At 37.3% G+C, this 18,342-nt stretch overlaps 1 protein-coding gene across 1 annotated transcript in view; it reads left to right on the top strand.

The window, feature by feature from the left end:
* TOGARAM1 (TOG array regulator of axonemal microtubules 1) overlaps positions 1–18,342 on the top strand; it is a 94,866-nt gene that overhangs the window by 43,706 nt on the left and 32,818 nt on the right. Inside the window, exons 3-7 of the mRNA XM_036735310.1 lie at positions 2,031–2,165; positions 4,458–4,754; positions 5,261–5,517; positions 7,550–7,782; positions 11,276–11,376. Of these exons, the coding sequence (XP_036591205.1) occupies positions 2,031–2,165; positions 4,458–4,754; positions 5,261–5,517; positions 7,550–7,782; positions 11,276–11,376 (1,023 nt within the window). The remainder of the gene's footprint in view (positions 1–2,030; positions 2,166–4,457; positions 4,755–5,260; positions 5,518–7,549; positions 7,783–11,275; positions 11,377–18,342) is intronic.

Genomic DNA, 18,342 nt, shown 5'->3' with positions numbered 1-18,342 from the left:
AAGAGAGAGCAGGCACAGGGTGAGTTGAAGATGAAGGGAAGATATCTAAAAGAAATTAAGAAATTAAGGGATGAGAGAGGAATATAGTGAGAGAGGGAGTTAGGGAGAGATAGAATGGGGTAAATTATCTCGCATAAAAGTGGCAAGAAAAAGCAGTTCTGTAGGAAGAGAAGGCAGGTGAGGGGGAATGAGTGAATCTTGCTCTCATCAGATTTGACCTGAGGAGGGAATACCATACATATTCAATTGGGTATCTTACCCCACAGGAAAGAAGAAGGAAGAAGAAAAAAAAAGGGGGGGGGATGATAGAAGGGAGGGCAGATGGGGGTGGAGGTAATCAAAAACAAACACTTTCAAAAGGGGACAGGGTCAAGGGAGAAAATTCAATAAAGGGGGATAGGTTAGGAAGGAGCAAAATATAGTTAGTCTTTCACAACATGAGCATTGTGGAAGGGTTATACATAATGACACACATGTGGCCTATGTTGAATTGCTTGACTTAGGGAGGGTGGATGGGAAGGGAAGAGGGGAGAGAATTTGGAACTCAATGTTTTAAAACCAGATGTTCAAAAACAAACAAAAAAAAAGTTTTTGCATGCAACTAGAAAATAAGATACACCGGCAATGGGGCGTAGAAATTTATCTTGCCCTACAAGAAAGGAAGGGAAAAGGGGATGGGAGGGGAGTGGGGTGACAGAAGGGAGGGCTGACTGGGGAACAGGGCAACCAGAACATATGCCATCTTGGAGTGGGAGGGAGGGTAGAAATGGGGAGAAAATTTGTAATTTAAACTCTTGTGAAAATCAATGCTGAAAACTAAATATATTAAATTAAAAAAAAAAAAAGAAATACCCAGAAAAAAAAAACACAGAAGAAAATGTAAGATATTCCAAGGCAAAAACAACTGACCTGGAAAACACATTGAGAAGAGGTAATTTAAGAATCACTACACTACCTGAAAGACATCACCAAAAAAAGAGCCTAGTTCATTTTGCCCTTCTTTGTCAGCCTTCCAGCTTCTAAATACCTGATCTTAGTGATATTACTGCTGCTTTGGAGTTCCTTCTATTTCCTTAGGATCTCCTTTTTAGAGTCTTACTTTTAGACCTAGAAGAGACCTCAGAGGTCATCAGGCTAACGCCATCATTTTTATAGATTGGGAAATGAAGACCCAGAAAGGTTAGGTGATTCTCCTAAAGCCCCACAGGGAATAAATCGTAGAGCCAGAGGTACAGATCCAGCATGCTTACTGTAGCATGCTACTCTTGTTCTTTCCATTCTGCTAGGAAACATTTCATCCTCCTTGCTAAGATGAAGAAATACAAAATTACCTTCTTCTAGGTCAAGGATACAAATTTGCCCTTAGCTGACATGTAACTGTTATTTTGCCTGTGGCACAGTCTCTGAAGGTCAATGAAACTGTTCCCCCAGCCTTCTTAACTACTGAAGCTGAGATTCCACTGTTGCTGTGGTTCCCCTGACTGTTCTACTCATGCACTTTTAATACTCTGTTCCTGAATGACTCTTTACAGTATTCTTCCCTTCATTATATCACCTTGCCTCCTACTAATGCTTATAAGAGAAGCTGAGAAAATGTTCGAATGACCTAGGGACTGTATGGTAAGAGATGGAAGACAGAAGAATCTCATGGGTTAACTGGACTATGAATAGTGAGAACAGGTTTCGTCAGTCTCTGTGGACACTGCTTAGTGAGTGGCAGTTGGAAGAACCAGGAAAAACTGCATGGACCTAGCCTATCCTGTGTGTGTGTGTGTGTGCGCGCGTGCGAGGGCGAGCTCATGTATGCATGTCCTTACAGTTTGCCTCCTGAATGGGTACCACCTCACATGCCTCCTCAATCAAACCCTTTTTCTGAACACCTTATCCCTTTATCATCTGCCTTAACGAGTTACCCACATATATGCCCCACTGTATTCGTGAGCAATATGCTAACCACACATTTGGGAAACAAAATGTCTTCATGAAACAACCCACTTTTATTTACACGGTTCTTTTTCCTTCTCCAAAAGGTACCACTGGGTCTCATCAAACAAACACTACAGGAAAATGTGGACAACTAGGCTTTTCACAGATGAGTGGGAAAAGTGGCAGTGTGGATTCTGATTTGCAGTTTTTAGGAGCAAATAACAGTCGTCAAGATAAAGGTATAAATTTGTTTTGTAGCCTGTTCTATTTAGAAGTATGTTCAAGGAGTGCTTATAATTTATATGTGATACATGGTCTCAGAATCATCATATAAATAAGAGGGGCTTGTTACAACAACAGAAATCTGAATTATTTTTAGAAATATGTTTACATTTACTTAGTGCTATATACTTTTCTTAGGAGTCCTGATTCCAAATATGATGTGGATCTCTGTTGTGAAACAAGCTATTTTAAATAATAATTTTATCAAATAATCACAACACTGCCTCCCAACCTAGAAGACAGGCCCATCCTTCAACAACCACCCCTTTTTCCAATATTAAGTTAGGTAGAATATGAGGTATAGCCAGTATGTTGGCATATGCCTGTAATGCCTGCTGCTAAATGCCTGACATTAAAGCTGGTAGATTGTTTGAACTCGACTGAATATCCGAGGTGTAACAGTGCTAGAGCTGTTCCAGTGTCTGCACTAATATGATGAGCCTGGGGGCGTTAGGAAGGATAAACTGGATAGGGTTGGAAGTAGAACAGGTAAGAGTTTGTGTATCAGTCAGCAATTGTATCTGGATTGTGAGTGTCTGCTATGTTTCCAGCCTGGACGGGGTAAGGAGACCTGCTCTCAGAACAACAAAAGACGGGAGATATAGCAAAAGTGTTTGAGGCTGTCAGACACGAGTGAGTTTGTGGATTATTGCCATTAGTAGTTTTGGCCCAGGTTTTACCCTATTTGCAACATCAAAATTGAACTTCCAGAAACACTTTAATTTAGATTATGCAGCAGGATTGAAATTTCATGTTTTATATTTAAGTGTTAGGGATGTGTTTTTTTTAATTTGCTTATGAAAAATAATGATCACTTGAATAGATAGGGTAGATTTATTCTATGGCATATTGACATTTTAGCTCTCCTTTAAAGGGACATTATATTTCCTAAATATTTTTATATGCATCAGCTATAATGAAACAATGCAGTTCTACTGTTTGCCAAATCCCACCAAAATGGTGCCGCAAGACACACCTCTGATCATCTCTATCTCAAACTGCTAGAAAGTTAGAAGCACAGGTTTGTTCCTGCCTCAGGATATGCCAGGGTAGTTGTCTTTATTTAGAGGTCAGCCCAGAAGTTTATCATTGACCCCGAGGAGTCCCATGCAGTTGTTGATTTACTCTAGACCTTGACACAGTCATATAAACTCTCGCTGGGGCCTTGGAACTGCCATGCCTATTCAGGGATACTGTAGAAATCTAGAGCTAGGCCAAAGCCAAAACACCCCTTCCAAAGGGGAAGAGACAAATTGGGGAAACAGTGGACCTGCACAATTCTAGACAATAGTTGTAAGACAACTCCAGGGTTTTCCGAAAGGCTCTTAGGGTATGACTTCCAGATGCCTAACCAACTAGAAGTTTCCCTCCACATCATTACTTTGATTTAAGAGATACATCCATAATAGACTTTTATAATAAAGCTGTTTACCAGTCTCCCTAAGTAGAGGTTTTTGGGGTCTGTGAATTTGTTTTAAAAATAATTACTGTGTTTCAATATAATTGGTTTCCTTTATAATTCTTTGTATTTTATGTCAAAATTTAAGAACTCCTGCCTTAAGTGTTTTAGAGTCTGTGAGCAAATGACATAAAGTATATAAATATCATAAGTATAACAAAGTGGCTAGAGAATTGGACAAGAAATTAGGAAACCCTAGTTCTGGTTTTGATCACTAAGTCTATTTTTACCTACACCTGAAAAAATATAGACTATTGCAGGACTTGGCCCTGCCTAAATTAAGAATAAATGAGACAAAAGTATAGTAATAATTTTGAGCTCCCCCAGAAGAAAGCAATTATTTAAGTCACACACATTTAAATTTTTAATAACAATATATAGAATAATTATTTTCTTTGGTACTTAAATGCTTAAGAATATCTGGTTTCGTTAGTAGGAATGTTAGTGGTTTGTGGCCCCCTAGTAGATCATCTTTGAGAATTGATATGGGTGGAAAATTCATCATCTGTGGGCAAGGTCATGGTGAGCTTTTCCAAACTTAACTTAATGGGTCTTAGCTGTGATGGATGTGTAGTCTTGCCAAGCCATTACTTGAAGTCTTTCCAGCTTCGTAGGACCTTCCAAGGCTTTCACTCTACTGGTTTAGTCTTCGTTTATCCATTGTATGGCTGAGTCATTGGAAGAAGACTACAGTGCTAATTATAGGAAATTATTAAAAAATGATAAAGGGGAAAGCATTTTGAGTTAGATAAGTATATATAAATAATGTATTCTCTTTTATCTTACACAGTGTGTGCAAGCTTAAATTTTGGCGGTAAAACTCAACAAACATTTGGTAGTCCTGCAGAACATACTTTATCATATCCTAGTACCAATACAAGCCAGGGAGCTCTCATCCTTCCGTCCTATCCACTCTCATCACCTCGAACCAGTCCAAAACACACATCCCCTCTTAATGGATCTCCAAAGAAGTCTCAGGATAATTCTGTTAACTTCTCAAATTCCTGGCCTCTTAAGAGCTTTGAAGGGCTACCGAAGCCAAGTCCCCAGAAAAAGCTCTTCAGTCAAAAATCAGTGGATGCTTCAGGTAAAAATACAAAAAAAAATTAATACTCTGTGTTTTTATTTGTAAGTTTGAATTCAACTTGGAATTAGCATAAACTCAGTAAATTGAAACATTTGTCTTAGTATTCTGGGAATAAAAACTAAGTAACATATTGGTACTATAATATACAAATCATTAGATTCCAACCTTAATAGTCATTTTTTTCCTTAAAATATTTATACTAACCTTTTATTTGTTACCCAAAATCTCATCAACAAACAATTATTTGTAGAATATCATATTAAATAGCATGTTATTTGGACAGCCAGCATCATGAAGGGATTTCTGATGCTCAGTATCAACTCTATTATATCATTTTTTCAATATCCCATCTAATGTCTTGAACAGTTTAATTTACCAGAAATGTGGAAAAATTTGATTTGATGGAAAAATGTGATTTTAAAAAAAAATTATGTTCTAGGCTCTTATGCACTGTAATTCTCTGCTTATGTCATTCTGTAAAATGATAAAATATCTGTTTTATACAGGAGAAAATTCACAAGAAAAACCTTCTCCTATACAACTTAAACCTGCATTGGTGAGATCACCATCTTCCCGGAGAGGCCTAAATGGAACAAAACCAGTTCCACCAATTCCACGGGGTATAAGTCTATTGCCTGACAAAGCAGATTTTATCACTGTGGAACTTGAAAAAAAAGATCATATTTGGAGGAATGAAAAAGACAATCTTGCAATTGATCTTTCTGAATTAAATGTCAGAGATAAGGAATCAGATCAGGAAGAGGTTAGACCTAAATGTTACTTTTCAAATATCTGCTATTATTTTCTTGATAATTTGGTTATTATAAATTGTTTTAGAATAATAACAATAGCACTGTTGTTTTTTACCGTAAATTGACTAATAAATAAGATAGCAAGAATCGATACAATACTTTGACTTAGAATCAAATTCATGATTCCATAGGTACCACATTTACATTTAATTTGTGTTACCTCAGGTTACTTAAGATCAATGTATTTTGACATTGATTACCCAGCATTTTAAAATAAAAATGGGTTGCTATGCTTACTCGAGTGATATTAATGCTGCTCCATTTTGAAAGACTTAAAATTTAAATATCAGTGTGTAGAGCTAATTCACAAAGCACTAATATTAAAGATAAATAAAGCAGTTCACCAAGTAGATGCTCAGGAAAAAAACCCTAGTGCCATTTTTCCCTAATTTGGATGTGGCAAGAGAAGATAATATCCACAGGTAATAGTCATAAAGGTAAAGAAACTTGCAGTACATGTTATTCTTATATATGCAATACATGATATGCTTGTATTTAGTCTTGTTATAGATTTTATTTAATTTAGTATGAAATTTCTACCATAGAAACATCCTAAAAATCAAATGGAAAAAACCAATCAAACCTCGTATTCTTTTGAACCAGTTAACTGCCTCAGCACGTTTAGCCTAAGTATAACTGCCCTCATTCTTTGTTATTCTCTTCATATACTTAGTTGTTAAAGATACATTTTATTTTCTTTGGTGCAAACTGAATTTGGAAAGAACTGTATATTTTATATCCAGGATTGTATTCAGACTGTCACAGAAGAAAAGACTAAAAGGTTTTACATAAGTCACTATGCTTGGTGCTGGGGAATACAAGGATAATAATGAAATATTTCTTTTAAAAAAATTGTATTGGGTGCTGCTAGGTGGCACAGTGAGTAGAGCACCAGCCCTGGAGTCAGGAGGACCTGAGTTCAAATCTGGCCTCAGGCACTTGACACACTTCAATTACCCTGCCTTCCCCCCTCAACAACAACCACCACAAAACTGTATTTTTTGAAATAAGAATTGTTATTAATTTGTAGAAATACTCCTTAAATGATTAGTCTTGTGAATATGTACATAAATAAAACTACATACCACTAATTTTCTAAGCATGATTCACTAATTTGCCCAGTTGCCTTGAAATGTTTATCTGCCAAGATTCTATATTTAGCCATTACCTAAATTTTTAAATAGTCAAAGTCTGGGTTAGTGACAGCTTTTTTGGACAGCGCAGCATATTGGATAGAGACCTCTGACATACTGGGTGACTTTGGACAAGTCATTTAACCTCTCAATGATCTAAACAATCTCTAACACCCATAAATTGCAGAAAAGATGCCTGCCTGAGTTGGTAGAGGCAGTTTCCTCACCTGGGAGTTCCCTATTTCAGGGAAATTATACATCCCCATCCCTGTATTTGTATTATATTGTAGTACTAAGGAGGTTTTTAGTTTTCAGTATTTCTATGAGAACCACATTAGCACAACAACCTGATACTAACAATTGTTGGTTTCCACTTAATTTAACTGTGAGAAGTTAAAGGGTTTTAATTTCCCTTTTCCTTGACCTTCTGCACATGCCTTCAGATCCTTGACTGTCAAGCTCTCTGCACATTACATTGTTGTTTTCATGTGTTAGCTCCCATTTTCCATCCTCTCCAAGAAATACTTGGTACCTAATTGCTTAATAGAAGCTGGACCCTAAAAATGAGTCCCCTATTGCTAATAATGGTGCAGTTTGCCATAAGGTTGCCTGCTTTTTCAGTAGCATCATGAAAGCATATTAACAAACTTTAGTATACAGCTATTCACTACAATGTCTCCCAGATTACAACTTCTCTATAATAATTGTTCATATAGAATTAACTTCTCTTTTTGGTCTACTGTTTACCTGATGTAATGTTTTCACAGAAAAAATTAATGACTTGGGGTATGACTGTTAAAAAGAAAGCTTAAATCAACCTATAAATTTAATTCTTTTCAACATTTTTTAGATGCAGAGCTCCCTTAGATCTCTTCGTAATAGTGCAGCTAAGAAAAGGGCAAAGCTGAGTGGCAGTACTTCTGACCTTGAAAGCCCTGATTCTGCAATTAAACTGGACTTGAATATGGACTCCCCATCCCGGTCATCATCTCCAAACATCAGCTCATACAGTGAAAGTGGAGTTTACAGCCAAGAGTCCTTGACTTCTTCTCTATCAACAACTCCCCAGGGAAAGAGAATAATGTGTGTTTTGGGCCTTTTAACAAGTACATGCTAATACTAATTCTATGCATTTTTGACATATCAGGCTGAAGTATTTTATAATATTAACTAGTTTTAGAATTAATGTTTACAAGTTTGTTTTCGTTTTTTGCCTTCTTAGGTTTTACCTTCCTTTCCTAGACTACTACATCAGTTCCTGCCTTCAAGTTACTAATTACTAATGACCCTATTTCAGCTTGTTCAGCTTCCTCTAGTCTTGTGGAGGCACAGATTCATACCTTAGACCACTACTGCATAGATCTAGCCTTGCCATTGACCACTCGGTCTTGCTACCACTTAGTTGCTACCCCTCAGTCTTCCAAATTGGATATGAGGTACAGTCCTCTGAAGAGTAACCTTATAGCAAGAATTAATTTAATTCAACTGGACTTAAAGTCACCCAGCCATCCTCACAGCCACAGAAAAATTGCTGTTGTTCATGCAGTTCATGGTGACTGTTTTGTTCTTCCTAAATAGCTAATAGAACTCCAGCAACTCTACAACAAAAGTCCTAAGCTAGACTTTTGAACTTGTCTTTACCTCCGTATTTAGTTATTGGGAGTTTTTACCCTTTGCTTTCATGTGAAGTTGTATACGCAGAACATTTAATGTACAAAAGAATTGATCATTGCTATTTTAACTTTTCCCTCTCTCTCTAGTAAGTGAATGTCATCTATTGGGAGTAAGGTGTAGTGGAAAGAACCGTAGGTTAATATACAGAAAGCCTAGGCTCTGATCCTGGCTCTGCCACTCTGTGTAACTTTGGGCAAGTAACTTGACTTCTCTGGACCTCACTTTCCTCACCTGTAAAAGGAAGAGATTGGAATAGATGATGACTAAGGTTCTTTTCAGTTCCACAATTTTGTGATCCCAACAGTTAAATATTTAAAATAAAGTTAAACTTATGCTGGTTTAAGTGAAGTCTAACTAAAATTTGATAGTTGCATAATCAAAAGAAAAAAATATCTTGTTTGAAAATGAGTGCAATATGATTGTGATGCTTGAATCGCTACTAAGAGACTAACTATATTTCCTATACCTTGTTTTGAGAAGTTTGTCTCTTCAAATGATAACCTATATTTCAGTCTTTTAAAATATTTTGCTACCGAATTTTTTTCTTACTCAGAATTCTTTTGTTCTAACTCATATGCCAAATCAGAGTAATAAAATGAACGATTAGAACAGAATTTTTAGGTCAAAGGATTTTTCCTTGGCCTTCCTAAAAGGCAATTATATTAGGTAATGCTGAGATCTAGAGTATCATATAGAGCTGGAAGAGACCCTAGAAATCTGTTCATCAACACGCATTCATTAAGCACAAATCATTGTGGTAGGCTTTGGCGATACCCATACAAAGAATGAAATAATCCCGATTAGAACATATGGTCCCCACATCCTAATTTTATAGAAATGGAAATATGGTCCAGAGAGAGGAAGTGCATTTTCCAAGGTAAATCATTAAGTAAATATCTGAATAGGGACTTGAGCAAGACAGTGATACCAAATCCATCACTTTTTCTGTTATTCCATGATAGAATGTCATGCAAACACTCTGGAACACAGAGTACTACACAGACTTGAAATCTGTCATTTTATGTAGCAATATTAGTCTGTTAGATTGTTTAGAGAATATTTTACCTACCCTGTCAGTAAATTTAAGACTACAAAAAAAAACCCCCAAATTTGGCTTTTTAATACCTGTAGAAAATGAAGATATTACTCATTTGATAAAAAAGGATATGAATAGTTTTCAGAGGAAGAAATCAAAGCTATAATAGCCTTATTAAAAATATTCTAAATTGGGGCAGCTAGGTGGCGCAATGAGTAGAGCACTGGCCCTGAAGTCAGGAGGACCTGAGTTCAAATCCGGCCTCAGACACTTGACACATGTACTAGCTGTGTGACCTTAGGCAAGTCACTTAACCCCGATTGCCCTGCCAAAAAGCAAAAAAAAAAAAAAATATTCTAAATCACTAATAATTAGAGAAATGCAAATTAAAACAACTCTGAGGTACCACTTCATACATCAGATTGACTAAAATGACAGATAAAGAAAATGACGTACTGATGGGGCTGTGGGAAAACAGAATTGTTGGTGGAGCTGTAAACTGGTCTAGCCATTCTGGAAAGCAATTTGGAACTATGCCAAAAAGATATTAAACTATACCAACCCTTTGACCCAGAAATATTACTACTAGGTCTGAGGAAGAAGGCCCATATGTACAAAAACTTTAATAGCCACTCTTTTAGTGATGACAAAGAATTAAAGACTGGGGGGATGCCAATAGTTGTGGAATGGCTGAACAAGTTATGGTATAAGAATGTCATGGAATACTATTGTGCTATAAGAAATTATTAAGGGGAAAGTATCAGAAAAACCTAGGAAGACTTATGAAATGTTGCAAAGTGAGGTGAGCAGAACCAGGAGAATAATCTACACAGTAACATTAATATTATGAAGATAATCAGCTTAGAAAGACTTAGTAATTCTGATCAACACAATGACCAACCACAATTCCTGAGGACTCATAATTAAACATGCTCTTGCCTCTAGATAGAGTTGATGGAATCAGAAGCATATTTTTCTCTCTTTTATTTTTTGGACATGACTAATTCAGGAATTTTTCTTATATGACTATACATATTTACAGGTTTTGATTTTCTTGCCTTCTGGGGTGTGGAGGGAAGGAAAAGAATTTGAAACTGAAAATAATATTGTATTTTAAAAAATTAAAGAAGGCAGTAGAGAGTAACATGTCGCTTCTGAGAAGTTTCTCAAATTATAAACAGTGCTAGAGGGCAGTAAACTCAAATAGCGGAAAGAAAAAAAAGGAAAGAAATAAAGAATTTTTTTCATCCCAAATATATATATTTGAACATTTCTGAATAATTAACTCAGCAATTTTTAAAAAGATTTCTTATTAATAATAACAATAAATACACCATCTCAGAGTAGTTTTGTAGTGTCTACTAAGATCAAATAAGAAATACATGTCTTTCTGATGCCAGGAAAAGAAAGCTAAAAAATGACCAAGAATTATTCTGTCTATTCTTCTAAGGAAGAATTTATAATTTACATTGGTTGCTGATTCCTATATTTATAATGCAATTAATTCTCAGTTATTCATGCTAGTGCAGAGACATAGATAAGGTGACTGGTGATCATTCCATTTTGTAATGTGTTATTTTGGATCCAGTGTTAATGGCTCCTCCCCTAACAGCTCTTCAGAAGGAATTAGAAAGTTCTAGTTTGCCTCACACACACATACACACACAATTGTACATATATGCATATACTTTTGAATAAATCCATTTGAATAGAATGGATAGACTCAGTAGTAAACTGACAACTTTGATATAAGGATTTTTATACTTAATTTTTCATATTTTACTCATAGTTTCACAAAGAATAGTGATGTGCTAAATATTTTCTACATATTTAATATTCTTATTTGATTACTTTGTGTTATTTTAGGGCAGACATCTTTACTACGTTTGGATCCAAACCTTATTCAACAAGACTGTCTTCTGCAAAAAATAAGAATTCTCCTGTAGTGGAACAGAACTCCAATTCAGGTATTCAAAGCTCTATTATTATAAACAAATACAATGTCTAATAGAAGCAAGAAACTTCCTCATTAGAGGAAAAGGTGAAATTTTACATGGATGGTGACGTGGAGTGTATTTCATATCTAAGGTTTCTTTGAGCGGGCATTTTTCTATATTACAACTTTTTTGTTTAAAAGTAAACTGACAGAGAAATATGGTATCCATCTCCAGATAAAGAAGGGATGGACTCAGAGTATAGATCAAAACCTATTTCCTTCCTCCTTTCTCTCCTTCTTTCCTTCCTTTTCTACGCATATTTGTAATAGTCTTTGTTTTTCTAGGGGTGGGGGAGGGAGAGAATTTTAAACTGAAATTAAATAAAATTGAATTAATTAAGTTAACTAATAAATCTGTAACTAACAGCTTTAATTTATGAAAAATAACATGAAAATTTACCTTAGAAAAATGAAATAAAGAAGTGTATATACTGTATGCTTTTATAGTTTTACCTTTTTCTTCATAGATATTTAGCTTTCAGAAGAAGGGATAGGGCATTACTCCATGATATTTTGTGATTCCTTATAGAAGCTATACCTGACCAAGCATCTTTTGCTTCCTGATACATCATGGAACACTTTTTCTGTAGAAATAATATTATAAAAACTGATTTGTTTCAGCTAGATAGTGAAATAAACAGTATTTTGAAATGGCTTGGAAACTTAATAGATAAGATCATTTACTTTAGAAAAATGAATTTCAGATTCAAAATGTTGTTTCATGCTTTATTGAATATTTTCCTCTGAAGACTCCCTCTTCTTTCTTCCTCCTCTTCTGAAACCATCCCTTGCCTCCCCCGCCCCCAACATCATCTCCCACTATTTCCTCCTTTATTCCAATTTCTGTTGAAGAAGTGGGCCTTCTGCATGTACCTTTGATCTCATCCTCACCTGTCTCCTCTAGCAGATTGCTTCCACAATTGTCCCTACTTTCTCTTTAATCTTCAATGCCTCCCTTTCTATTGGTTCCATCCTTACTTGCCTACAAATGCTTTCAGGTCCCCTTCATCCCATAAAAATCCCCAATTGATCCTATCATCCCTACTAATTAGCATCATCTAGCTCTCTTCCCTTTTGAACCAGACTCTTTTAAAAAATCGTCTTTAGTTAATGCCTCAATTTTCTGTCCTCTCTCAACCCTTGGCAATTTGTCTCATGACCTTATCAATCAATTGAAACTGCTCTCTCCAAAGTTACTAGCAATCTACTGACTTACATGTCTAATGGCTGCTTCTCTGTTTTCAACTGCCTTGACCTCTCCTCTTCATGTGACATTCTTGATTAACCTCAGTCAGTTATTAAGCTCCTACTATGTTCCAGGCACTGTGCCAAACATTAGGGATACAAAAAGAGGCAAAAGACAGTCCCTGGCCTCGAGGAGCTCACAATCTAGTGGGGGAAGACAACAAGCAAACAAATGTGTACAAACAAGCTATGATAAAAGACAAATAGGAAATAATTAACTGAGGGAAGGCACTAGAATTAAAAAGCATTGGGGAAGGCTTCCTATAGAAGGTGGAATTTCGGCTGGAACTTAAAGGAAGTCAGGAAGGTCAGTAGTTGGACTAGAGGAGGGAGGGTGTTCCTGTGCCCACGTCTGTGCTTTTGTACTGGCTGTCCCTCAACCCTGGAATGCATTTCTCTTTGACTTTAATCAACTTTATCAAATCCCTGGTTTCCTTCAAAATTCATCTCAAGCACCATCCTCTATAGGACACCTTCCCAAGCTGCTAGAGTACCCCCTCCCAAAGCTTCTTGTATTTATTTTCTTTTTATGCTCATATGTGTACATGTGCTCTCCCTCATTTGAAGGTAAATTTCTTGAGAGCATGGACTGTTTCTGTTTTCTTTGTGTAGCCCTAATGTTTAACATAGTGGATTGATGGATTGATTTTTAACAACCAGCTGCTTCCAAACAAATCTGAAATGCAACCACTTTCAGTGGGTCTCTGCAGTTTCTATTTTGGGATTGTTTAAACTGTGTTAGTATGGATTAGATTTAATAAATTCATAAATTACATTTATTTTAAGGTTGTTACAATTTTGAGTGTATCTTATTTTGTTTAATAATTATGTTCCTAATAAGTTATACAAACATTCAAATTGTATAAATTGAAACTATGTAATTTGAATGCAACATATGACAATGATTCTTAAAGGAACTGTGCAATGATCCAATCCAGTAAACATTTATTGTCTTTCTTACTATGTGCAAGTTACTGTGCTAGGGCCTGAGGATACAAAGACAAACTGGAAAGTAGTTCCTTCCTTCAAGGAGCTTATATTCTACAGAATGCCAATGCATATAAACATATAAGTATATACCTGTTTGAGATAGAAGTAACAACTAAGGAGATAAGGAAAGGAAGTGGCAAATGAGTTGAGGCTTGAAGGAAGCTAAGAGGAATAGGGGAGAAAGGTTTGTGTTTCAGGCATGGAGGACAGTCTAAGCAAAGGCATGGACATAAGAGTTGGAATGCGGAGCTTAGGAAACAGCAGATGGCCTTAGATCATTCCTACCATCCACTGCCTTCACTCCTACACACACATGCAGCTGAAAGAACCTGGAGAAAGTCATACAACCATTGTGACTGGATCAATACAGATTTATGGTACATTATCTCAACTGGGCCCTCATTGCTTTAAGGCATTTTTTTTTTACTCTTCCCTAATTAACTCACAATCGCACTCTTCGTAGGAATCTTTAAAACATTTTCTTCCTTTCTCAACCCTTCCTGGTTTCCCTCCACCCCCCCACCCTTTTAGCTGAGAACCTTGCCTCATGAAATTAAAACCATTCACCAAGAGCTCCCTCTTTTCATATTACCCAGATGTCTTCTGTCCCCCCATCTCATTTTTCATCCCTGTATCACCTGAAGAGGTGGTCCTTCTCCTTAGCAAGACAAGTCCTTTTACCTGCACAAGCAATCCCATTCTATCCATCTTCTCTTGCCCCCTCTATCATTCCCACTGTCTCACCTATCTTTGGTTTCTCCCTGTCTACTACTTCCCTCCTAACATGCCTACAAACATATCCATGTCTTTCAGATCCTAAAAAAAACCGTCACTTGATCCATCCATCCGCCCATGTGAGCTGTCATCCCATATCTCTTTTCCCTTTTGTGCCTAAACTCCTTGAGAAGGCCATCTACAATAGGCCATCTATACTTCTTCTCCTCTCATTATCTTCTCATCATTCAACTGAAATTGCTCTCTCCAAAGTTACCAATGATCTCTTAAGTGCCAAATCCAATGGCCTTTTCTCAATTCTCATTATTCTTGATGTCTCTGTAGCTTTTGACACTGTCAGTCACCCTCTTCTGGATACTCTCTTCTCTCTAGGTTTTCAGAGCACCACTCTCTTCTGGTTCTCTCCCTACCTATCTGACTGTTCGTCCGTCTTCTTTATTGGATCTTCCTCCAAGTCATGCCTGCCAACCACAGATGCCCCAGAGGGCTCTGTCCTGAGACTTCTCTTCTCCCTTTCTACTGTTTTACCTAGTGATCTCATCAGTTACCATGGATTCGATTATCATCCCTTTGCTAATGATTCTCACACTATTTATCCAGCCATAACTTCTCCGTGACCTCCAGTCTGGCATCACTAACTGCCTGTTAGACATCTTGAATAGGGTATCCTGTAGACATCTTAAACTGAACTTGTCAGAAATTGAACTCATCTTTCCCACAACAGCTTCCCCCTCATAAACATAAGGGCTCCACCATCCTCCCAGTCACCATGTTCTCAGCCTAGGTGTAATCCTTGACTCCTTGCTCTGCTCCCCCAAACCCCCAGCACATATACGCATATCCAATATATTGCCAAGTCCTGCCAATTCTACTTTCATAGCATGTCTCATATTTAGCTCCTCCTTACCTCCACACTGCCGCCACTCTGGTACAGGTGCTCATCATCTCACCCAGGGACTGTTGTAATAGCTTTCTGATTGGTCTCCCTGCTGCGGTCCTCCCCACTCCAGTCCATCCTCCACTCAGCTGCCAAAGTGACCCTATAGTGCAGATCTGACCGTGTCACCCTCCCTTCTCAATAAACTCCAGTGTTTCCCTATCACCTCCAGAATCAAATATAAAATCCTTTGTTGGACATTAAAAGCATTTCATTGTCTTCCCCCCTACCTACCACCTTTCCAGTCTTCTTACACCTTATGCTTACCGCCCCCCAACCCCACCACCATAATCTAGTGACACTGGCCTCCTTACTGTTCTTTGTACCAGCCTCTCCATCATCTCCCAACTCTGGACATTTTTACTGACTGTCACCCATACCTGGAATATTCTCCCTCATCTCTACCTCCTGTCTTCCCCGGTTTACTTCAAGTTTTAGCTAAAATCCCACCTTCTACAGGCAACCTTTCCAGATCCATCTTAATTCTAGTCACTAGAATCTAGTGCCTTCACTCTTTATTATTTCCAATTTATCTTGCATATAACTTGTTTGTATATAGTTGTTTGCAGGTTGTCTCCCATATTATACTTGTGAGTTCCTCGAGAGCAAGGACTGTTTTGTTTTTTAAACCTTTCTTTGCGTCCCCAGTGCTTAGCACAGTGCCTGGCATGTAGTAAGTGCTTAATAAATATTTATTAACTGACTGAGATAATAGTAACCTATAACCTGGTAGATGTTGTCTACCAGTCCCCTCTTCCGCTCCCCCCAGTCATGCTTCCTCCATTTTCTAGCTCAGCACTGACTCACATTGTCCACTCTAAATTTACATTCTGTTATCTCTACTGGTCCTACAGTAGTATTTGGCAGACCTTTCACTTTTCCCTAGTTGTCACTGTGTCACACCCCATAGCATCTGTTCTGAACCTTCTGTTCCCTTCATAAGCTATTTATATAGCATATACTTCCCTTCAGCAGAAAACCTTTCCTCATACTTTACTCAGAAAATAGAGGTCATCTCTGATGAGCCCCCTCTTCTCATTTCTACATATAAAATTTCAGTGTAATCCTTCATTCTTATACTTTGTTCCAGTCTGTCAAGAAGAGGCAACCGTTTTTCCTGCAGGATCATCCTCTCAACATGTGTTCTTGATCGCATCTTTCATACATCTTCCAAGAGCTTTCTCTTTTCACTCTCTGTTCTTCAATCTGTCATAATCCCCTGGCTTTATCCCTTCTCCCTACAAACATAGCTGTATCTCCTCCATTCCTAAACCTTCACTAACTCTAGCTATCCCTTCCAGCTATTGTCTTTATTAATTTCATTTTTATTTTTTCTCAATTTTTTTTTAAATTTTGAGTTCCAAATTGTCTTCCTTCCTCTCTCCTCCCCCTCCTTGAGAAGGTAAACAGTTTTATATAGTTTATACATGTGCATTTCCATATTAGCCATGTTACCAAAGAAAACATAGACCAAAAAAACAAGAATAATAAAGAAAGTTTGCTGCAATCTGCATTCAGACTCCATCAGTTCTTTCTCTGGAGGTGGATGGCAGGTTTGTTTTTTTTATCATAAGTCCTTCAGAATCGTTTTGAATCATTGTGTTGTTGAGAATAAGCTATTATCTTTTACCTCTCCTTACTTTCAGAGAGCAGGCCTCAGAGGCAGCAAGACCTGGGTTCATGTCTTATATCTGATACATATTGGTTGTGTCACCCTGGGAAAATCACTAAACTTCTAAGTCCTCTAAGGAAATGTAAGACTAAACTGCAGTGAAAGTGCCAGGCTTCATTGATGGAGGGAGTTTCCTCACCAGGAATTTTCCCTGTACCAGTGAAATCGAAGGTCTGGTCCCCATCTCTGTCCCATTCCTTTCATAGCTAAATTTCTAGGGAAAAACAAAACAAAACAAACAAAACTGTGCTTGCCTCCTGTTTCTCAGCTGATATTTCTGAACCCACTGAAATCTAGTTTCCACCTCACCATTTGACTGAAACCATTCTTTTCAAGGCTACCATCTATCTTTTTAAAAAAATTAACTTTTTATTGATATCTTTTGTTTTTATATTACCCATATTTCCCCCGTGTCCTTGCTTTTCCCTCTCCCAGAGAAGCATCCCATGTAACAAAGAATTTAAAAAAAAAAAAAAGGAAGAAGAGAGGGGGGAAATCTGCAAAACAATCGGTATATGGAAAAAATCTAATGGTATATGCAATATTTAGCACCTGTGGACCTCCCCTTACCCCAAACTCCACAAAGAAGTAAGAGGAGGTTTCTTAACATATCTCTTTGAGGGGACAGGCTTGTTGTTTGTAATTTTGGAACATTCGTTTTCAGTTGTTTTCTGCCAGCCAGCTCTAATTTTTCAATATTCTCTCAGTTCTCCTTTATCTTGATCTCTCTGCAGTTTTTGACACTGACTCCTTCTGGATATTCTCTTCTTCCCAGTTTTTAATGGCACCTCTCCCTTCCCCGTTCTCTGCCTGACCCTTCATCCTCATATGTACATATCTATCCCTTACCTGTCTTCTGAGTTCTCCAGTACTGCAGCCACGGTTGTCTGCTACATACTCCACGTGGATGTCTCATAGTTATCTTACATTTAGCATGTCTAAAAAAAATTTATCCTTCTCAAAACGCTTGACTTTCTTCTTAGCTTCCCTCTTTCTGTTGAGAGTACCTCCTTCCTTCCAGTAACTCGGGTTCACAAGCTTAAGAGTCATGCTCAGTTCTTCCCTGATCAGTCACTTGTCAAGTCATGCACCTGCACGGCATTTCCCATGTATGTCCTCTCTACTCATACAGCCACCACCCAAATATTTGTCTGTTGGCTTCTACAGGTAAGGCTTTGTGTCATGTACAGCAGATACAAAGAAGAAAACAAAGCAGTACTTGTCCAGCTGATAAACTATGTAAATGATAAATACAAAGAAAAAATATGTATCTGTATGTCTCTCTCCACATAGATGTGTATATGTATGTATGTACATACATATATACACATACACATATTCCTTTATATGTAGTGAGT

Source organism: Trichosurus vulpecula, chromosome 8, assembly GCF_011100635.1.
Source record: "Trichosurus vulpecula isolate mTriVul1 chromosome 8, mTriVul1.pri, whole genome shotgun sequence".
In the NCBI taxonomy this organism is placed as follows: domain Eukaryota; kingdom Metazoa; phylum Chordata; class Mammalia; order Diprotodontia; family Phalangeridae; genus Trichosurus; species Trichosurus vulpecula.
The sequence above is the reverse complement of the archived record's forward strand: the minus strand, read 5'-3'. Positions and strand labels throughout refer to the sequence as shown.